Source organism: Amia ocellicauda, chromosome 22, assembly GCF_036373705.1.
Source record: "Amia ocellicauda isolate fAmiCal2 chromosome 22, fAmiCal2.hap1, whole genome shotgun sequence".
Lineage (NCBI taxonomy): Eukaryota > Metazoa > Chordata > Actinopteri > Amiiformes > Amiidae > Amia > Amia ocellicauda.
The window spans coordinates 14013021-14021065 of record NC_089871.1 but is presented as its reverse complement, the minus strand read 5'-3'; the positions used below and the strand labels follow the sequence as shown (position 1 = coordinate 14021065).

General features: G+C 42.3%; 1 protein-coding gene across 2 annotated transcripts; it reads left to right on the top strand.

The window, feature by feature from the left end:
- Window positions 1-2695: 2695 nt before the first annotated feature.
- mibp (muscle-specific beta 1 integrin binding protein) lies at window positions 2696-7465 on the top strand. 2 transcript variants are annotated; one of them, XM_066695734.1, is made up of 8 exons: window positions 2696-2886; window positions 4041-4131; window positions 5427-5475; window positions 5682-5856; window positions 6344-6415; window positions 6598-6704; window positions 6910-6995; window positions 7083-7465. In XM_066695734.1, exons 1-7 carry the CDS (start codon window positions 2861-2863, stop codon window positions 6993-6995), a joined length of 606 nt encoding a protein of 201 aa, XP_066551831.1. In that variant the 5' UTR covers window positions 2696-2860; the 3' UTR covers window positions 7083-7465. The 2 variants fall into 2 exon arrangements, with proteins under 2 accessions (XP_066551831.1, XP_066551832.1); XM_066695735.1 differs by lacking the exons at window positions 2696-2886; window positions 5427-5475.
- Window positions 7466-8045: the final 580 nt, after the last annotated feature.

The following is an 8045-nucleotide window of genomic DNA, read 5'->3' as shown; positions in this document are numbered from 1 at the left end:
TGTGGTGTTGGACTCCTAAATCAATTTAAAAAAATCTGAAAACATCAATGTTACAAACCAGGCTTTCATTTCATTTGATGAGGATAGAGCTGGAGGAGGGGGGCGGTCCATGTTTGCTGTGAAGTTGTGTTGTTGAAAGTTCGCCATTTTATTAAAACCTCATTTTTTTGTTCCAAATCATTCATTTTGTAGCTTCAGTACTGATATGCCAAGCTTTTTCTCCTAGAAGCACATCCACAAGATGACCTGCCATCAAGTACCTCAAATTCCATGAACAGATTCTGACCTTTAATCTTTTAAGTGCGTGCTGAACTCGACAGAAAACTAAAAATGTCTATAAATGTTTTTTTTTAATAAGAGTAATAAAAAAGATCAGTTGGCACACCCCCACATTGCCACACAGGAGTACTTTTATTGTGAAAAACCAAGGAACAGGGACACACATGAGCTGGCTCTGATATTTAGGGATGGCAAGACTTTCCATCCATGTGATCGCATGAACAGACACTACTGGGGATTATGTAAAAGGCTGTGTCCTCCGGTCACCACGTCCTGCACCCTCACAAGAATGCCTCTCAGAATGGTAGTGTTAAGGACCTGGACTGATATACATGAACGCTGAGTGTGATGCGTTAAACTGCCAAAATGTATTTATATTTTCGATACAAATGGCAGACCTTACCCACGCAGTCACATGAACTAACTAGCTCTCGTAGCAGCCTGTGTGTGTGTGTGTGTGTGTGTGTGTGACTGTTGCATCAGGAATGCTGAACATCATCTGTTGGATGCAAACACATTTACAAGCACATAACAAAGCACATGTGCAATCTTCTTGGGAGATAAACGTGTCGCAACACATATTGCTCTTCTTGATGTTTGTTCTTCTTGATGTGTGTCACGCGGAAACATATCCCCGTGCGTGGAAGTGGCTGTCAGGCAATAGGAGGGGAAAGAGACAGTAATCTCCCCAGCGCTGTTTGGATAGGCAGGGCTTCTCAGGCCAGATTAGCACATTCTGCTATATAAACAGGATGGAAAAGTGGAAAATATGGGTTGTCAGAGCAGAAGCTGCAATTAACCAACAGTGTGGATCAAAGCAATTACTGTCCCTCAGACGTAGCTAGCTGTGTTTGAGTGGTATGTGGTAACTGCAGAGTAAACGTCTGAATGGAGGTCAGTGCTGATACAGTTTCTCACAAAAGCTGTTTATGTCCCTTCACATCTTATTAAGGCTTTTGATTGGAAGCTTGTGATATTGATGTTAAACAGACACAGAATGGGCTGAAGTCCTAGCCTGATCTCTGTGACACAAAAATGATAACACAATTCAACAAATGGATGGTTGCTAAGGTTTTGACAGAAGTATAGGCACACCATGTCCAGAGCGGTCTGCCTGACATTTCACTTGGAAGTGGGTAGCAATTAAGGCAATCAAACTGATTTGGAGAGCAAAAGAAAGCAAACGAGAGGCAGAGCCTGTAATCACAAAAAGCGCACGTTTCCAGAGAGAAAGGAATCCAAACAGGTGTGTGTCTTTGCCCTGGACAAATGTGCTCCCACACGCTCATTCAGCCGTCCATCAAAATGCTGCCGATACGTTGGCATCATGCTCAGACAAGGGGCGACTGAGCTAGTGCTGTGTCCTTGGCACACTTTGCATTAATACGCGAAACACAATCCAGGGCCGTCGCAGGAGAGCACAGATTCTCTCAGCAAATAATCCCCCACCCAGGAAAAGGCTCTCCCAGGCACGAGAGCCCGGCGTTGAAACAGCGGCAGGGCCGGGGAAAATGAATGCACAATCACGTTTCTAAGTGCGTCACGGTCTCTGTCCAAACCTCACAGTGCAGAGGACGAGGAGAGAGAAATACCTCTAACATGACAGAGGAGACAAGATGCTTAGTAGTTACATTGTTGTATAATAAAACTGAAAAAATATACTGATACAGGTCCCTTCTTGTCCTAAACATTAAGGTCACCAGGTGAAAATAAAAGTCGTTCAGTAGCTTTGAGGCAATGGTATTTGAACATGTATAAACTTCAGGAGTTTTAATGTCAAACATTACAACGTATGGGAAAATATGTTTACATTAAATGTGATTAAATTTTCATGTAATCCCCTGACAGCTATTATTATTATTATTATTATTATTATTATTATTATTATTATTATTATTATTATTATTATTGTTTAAATTAGCTTTTGGAGGTTGGAAAATAAAATTGTATTAATTTAATGTATTCTCTATACTGGTCTTGTCTTGGTTGATTTCCACCTTAAGTTTCTTCTACTTTGCATTATTTTTGGAAACAGGGAAGAGAATCTTTTTTTTTTTCCTAAAGGCCAACAAAAAAGCCCCCTAAAAAGATCAAAGAAAGTCACACAGCCATTTTTCCTATTATCCCAGTGCCGGCGCTATTTTGGGGGCTAGTGAATGATCAGCTGGGGGGGTCTGTCCCTCGGACACGGCGCAACAGGTGCAGGATGGGACCCTGGCCAACATGCGAACTCCGGAGCGCAGCAGCGCCGCTGATTGGACCTGCCTCCTGTTTGGAGCTCGCTGATTGGCTGCAGGAAAAAGGACACATTGCGGAGCTGAGGGCGCGTCACTCCCCGGGGGGGCGTGTCCCAGTGACGCACAGCCCGGAGGCTATAAAACACAGAGGGCGGGCTACTTTATCAATGAAATAGTAATGGCAGAGTAGGGCTCTGGTGGACAAAAAAAAAAAAAAAGAAGAGGAAAACACCGCAGGATTTGTAATTGATTTGTTTTTGTTGTTGTTATTATTATTAAAAAGGAAGTTGTATTCATTTTTTTCCCCACTTTCTTGTTGCAAAGCCCAAGATCAAGACCTCAACATGAAGTACATTTTAGGCATTGGCGGGTGAGTATAGGCTAACCATCCTTTCATTTTTAAAATTCTGAATGATTAAAAGGATAGCAGGCAGTGAGGGGCGGCAGAACTGTTCATGTTCTTTTGACGCTTGATCTGAATCGCATCTGTCTGTAAATTACATATTTATATGGAATGACAATCTAGCCAGGCTTGATGACACTGCTGCCATTCGCAAATGCCAATAGCTCATCGCTATGGTTGTATTGGTTTACTGGACTCTACTTATTACTACTTTACGTATAGCTGTAGTATAGATCTGTGGCGCTGGAGGAGGGTGCAGTGTCTTTATCGAGGGTCGGCGGATTAAAGCGCACACGGCAGCAGGAGCAGCGGGCGGGTTGTGCGCCTGCGCACGCCGCTCGAGACGGGCCTTTGAGCGCCAGATTTAAACTCCTGCGCGCTCAGAGGGCGGACTGGGCATGCGCGCTGTCTGCACTGAGCACCGCATTAAACACTGCAATATTAGGGGGTTTAAATGCTTCCCTCACTTAAAAAAATCTAAAACTGGATTATGAAAGGAAGCGGTCTGCAATGTGTTCAGGTCATATAAAAGTAATGTCATTAGGATTAATGCTATGTGTTTAGGTAGGACTTTAAATGGTCCGGGCGGGAACTTTGAAAAATTGAAACCTGTGTAAAAGAAAATGGTTTTCATAAGGAAGGGGGGAGGGTGTGTTGACATCTGGCGCCTTTTTACTGTTGCAAACCTTTGTACAGACCGGGATATAACCCTAACAGCAGTGCATTTGTTGGTAATCTAATCTAATCCGATTCTAAACTAGTATTTCACCAGGTTATAGACGTGTTTAATGAAAATCCTGCCCCCCGAAGATTGATTCACTAGTTATCGTGACTGAATAGTTGCAGGCGTCGTGGGAATGAGAGGGAAAAAATTGCGCCAAAGCTTGGCCACTCTTTTTTTTTTTTTTTAAATCAGAAGTTAAAATTAGATCTAATTAAATTGGAATACTTAGCTATAATTACAGTAATTATAACCGTTATGATTGGTAATGCATTATATAGCTAAATGTATTAAATCGCACCAAGAGATCGAACAATTGTAGTTTAAGGTCATGTGCCATTGTCTCCTCTTTCCCTGCTGAGTGCTAACTCTGTGCCATGTGCTTAAAATTCCTATTTAGCATGACCAATGGTGGGAAAACCACATTGACGAATAGACTTATCAAAGCGTTTCCCAACTGTTGTGTGGTGCATCAAGATGACTTCTTCAAGGTAAGCATCTGCTTTATAGACCATGCGAAACCAAACTAAACTCGATTTGATCTTTACCATCGTGTTGGAACTGGATTGATAGTTTGGGATGCATGGCTTTTGTTGCCTAGATCTGGTGACCCGTTTTGTGGCTTCAGTTACCCTGGAATGTAACCATCTGAAATGCACCAGTAAATGTTCCACTTGTAACCCTTAAGACGGTATTGAGAGTCGGCCAGCTTTTAAACTAATTTGTGTCAAATCGACAGTTCCTTAAGTCTAAAATGACAAATTAGCAGACGCCCCAGTCCAGGGTGACTTCCAAAATCTACTTAGTCCTATGATTTTATGTACATGGTTAACCAAAGCCATGCATCTTTTACCTAAATGATTCATGTACCATAATATTTCAATGTACCCAAATATAAACTGTAATGCATCCGTTTGTTGGAATGGAAATTCCACTCTGTATTGACATTTAAAATGTCAACCACTATTAGGGCGGTGGGACTCTTAGTATTCTGAAATTCTTTTCCAGCATCGGAGCTCAAATCTTTAAAGTGCATGCTTTAATCACGATTACTAACACATGCCTGGCTGACTGATGCATTGGGAGAAGCTAATTGCAAAAGAAGTGCCGTTCTTTTAATCTTCTAATTGTATATATTGTATACCATTTAAGACGCGTGTCCTCATAACTTTAAAAGTATAACTAAGCTGTTCAAATCCTTGCAATTTGTGCACTTCTCTTGCTAACCGGCCGCCTTTCTAACCCCCTGACGCTGTAAAAGCTCTGTTAGGTCCTGTACGTTAACTCTTCTCTAGTATAGAGAGAATGCTATTAGGTTTGAGATAGTAGTGCCCCCTGGGGGTTAATTTTCCATTCCCACAAGAAAATCATCCCAGTCTTCTGATTGTCCCATAAACTCCCAAAACCCAGGGGTTTGAATGGAGATGTAGTGGATGCAGGATGGGAACATGGACCTTTGGCATCTGTCCATGAGCAACAGCCATGAGTGCCTTTCAATAAAGGACCTCTTTGTTAGGATAAAATCATTTTATCCTCATACAAAATTTCCTTTTTCCCTAAATTGACCAATAGGGTGCAAAGATGTCACTTTCAGTTTGGGCTTTACCATCATCCATTATTCTGGTCTATACAGACTCCCTGGGTATCTATCCCCTCTACTCCCATTTAACCCCTATGGCTGCCCTGTGTGTGTGTGGCTTCTAGTGTTCAGGATGTGATCAGGTCTGTCAGATAACTGATCACTCTGTGGTTTGCAGCGTTGTTTTATTGGTCACTGTTATTTCAGCCACCAGACCAAATAGAAGTCGGGGAGGACGGCTTTAAACAGTGGGATGGTAAGAGTGGTTTTCGCTGAGGGAAACCAGTAAAGTATTTTGCTTTAAGCTACTTTAGTAATGGTTAACCTAACAGTTTTGTAACCTAAAATAAATGCAAATTTTGTTTTATACAAAGTAATGTTCTTAATATATTGCCCCCACTGGTTTCCTTCCTCTTGAGTAACTGGTTCCTCTCCCTCCGCCCCTCTCCTTGCCTTGTGTAGTGATCACTGCTCTGGACATGGAGGCGATGACCAACACGGTGAAGGCGTGGATGGAGAACCCAGTGAAATTTGCCCGTTCTCACGGTGTCAGCGTGTCCCCTGTGGAGGATGAGGCCCAGTCTGAGGAGGAGATCCACATCCTGATCGTGGAGGGCTTTCTGCTCTACAACTACAGGTGAGGGATGCCACCTCTGATGCCAAACCGCGGTGACCTGTAGCCCAGCTTCAGAGCCTGGGAGATCGTGAATAAAGGCTGTAGGACTCGTACTGACTATTCCGTGTTCAGGTCTGCCGGTGAGTGTCGGCAGGGGGCAGGCTCTCGCCGGGCCCCTCGCGTTCCTGCTCGGCATGCAGTGGAAGATAAAGAGGGTGTTGTCCCCAGAGATTAGCTTCTCTATGATTGACGTAACCTGGGGACTTTGGCCAGCTGTTTTATCGGGCGTCTGTCGAATAGCAGGATGGGTGCTGATATTGTTGTAATGTTTGCGATGTCTGTTGGGGGAAGGGGGGGGTGGATGTTTACAAAATAAACTTGTAGGAGTGAATCCGGATTAATCTGGATGAAGCTTTCAAATTTATTTATTTTTCCAGTCATGAGTTTTTATTTTTGGGTGGAGGAGTTCTTGGAATCTTGGACTGAACATCTTGTTCTCCCCTCGCAGGCCGTTACTTGACGTCTATGACAAGTGCTACTACATTGCCGTTCCGTACGAGGAGTGCAAGAAGAGGAGGAGGTAGGCTGGTTTTGGTTTAATTTAAAAATGATGCCTCAAGAGCTTTAAACGTGTGGATGCCAATCCTAATTGAACTGTGGGCTAAAACCCCTTTGGATTGTATAGGTTTATTTATTTTTTGGTGAGTTGATGCTGGCTTTTTCTGAAGGTCTCTTACGGTTGTCCATGATTTATTTTTACAGTACAAGGAAATACACGGTTCCTGACCCCCCCGGCCTGTTCGATGGCCACGTGTGGCCCATGTACTTGAAGCACAGGAAAGAGATGGAAGCCAACTGTATGAATATTGGTAGGTGGTTAACTGCAAGACCTCTTCTATAGAATGGGTGGGTACAAACCAGAGTATTCAGACTGGGTGGGGGAATAGTTTTATTGTAACTGTTCTGTTTTTAGGTTGCGATTTTGTATTTTGGGGTGTGAATGCTAGCCTGGCCCGTTCTCTTACACCCTTAGATCAAGTGTAATTTGACTTAATCAGTTTTTTCTTATTCCAGAATATCTTGACGGTTTGAAATCTAAAGATGAACTCTACGAGCAGGTTTACGAAGATATCCAGAACACATTGTTAAATCGTTTATAGGTAACTATCTTAAGCATACATTTTATTTTATGCATTTAATTGTCAAGTTAAATTTGAATCTAATGCTCTCCCTCCCTCTCTCTCCAGCATAGATTGCATCTCTGAAGACCTGTGTACAGAATTGTAAATATTTGAGGGTCGCATTTTTCTGTTTATTTGGAAGTCTTTTTAATAAGTGGCATACACTCTGTAAATAGTATGAAGGATCTTTTAACTTATTCTAAAACTTTGATTTGCAATTCTATTTTTGGTATTTTATACAATGACATCCAAGGTAAAGACTGAGTCAACTTTAAGAAACTAAATGTCTAGACTTTCCATAGAACTTGTGCCATAGTAACATCCCAGTTTGTGTACATTTAATTACCTTAGAAACCTGGGAAGTTTGTTCTGTTCATCTTGAAAATGTACGCCATCCCCATGCGAATGGGTTTGTCATGCCAATAAAAACCAAAATCCATGTGATCAAATTGTTTTGCTTTTTAAATGCACCAAAGAACAATTCACTATCTTCCCCAGCCAAATCTGCTCCTGTCAATACAACTGATGGGGGAACTCCAAATGTTTACCATATCTAACAAGCACTACTTATCTAGCAACTTTAACCTGGTTTGTTTTTCATTCAACTACTGCATAAAATGTAAGACCTGCCTTTCAATTAATTATAACCATACCAGGATCGCCGGGGGCTTGCAGAGGTGAACATTGATTAGTCTTCAAACCCATTCAATTTAGATGTCCTTGCTGGCTTCAATCCTGTACCGGCCCCCCCTACACCTCCTCTATAGAGTAGCCAGAGATCTGATTGTTACACAACCCTAATGTTGCAGATTAAGATCCACGCAGTGTTCAAAATCCAGGTTTGTACCCCAATAGCATATTAAATCACTTGACGTTCTTGTAAACCTGCACTCTGGGAGTGTTGGCGCATAATCGCCCTTCCAGCACTTTTCTGGTTGCTGGCGTGCTTTGCCATTGTTCCAGTGATGTGTTAAGAAGCTGGAGCAGGTCAGATTAAATGCGATCCTAAAGTCATTAGTGCTCTGGCTT

What these genes read in the sequence shown, in the direction of transcription:
- mibp (XM_066695734.1), top strand. Translation starts at nt 2,861, where the DNA reads ATGAAGTACATTTTAGGCATTGGCGG. An exon ending in TACATTTTAGGCATTGGCGG is followed by an intron (nt 2,887 to 4,040) that starts GTGAGTATAGGC and finishes ATTCCTATTTAG; the next exon opens with CATGACCAATGGTGGGAAAA. An exon ending in CGGCTTTAAACAGTGGGATG is followed by an intron (nt 5,476 to 5,681) that starts GTAAGAGTGGTT and finishes TGCCTTGTGTAG; the next exon opens with TGATCACTGCTCTGGACATG.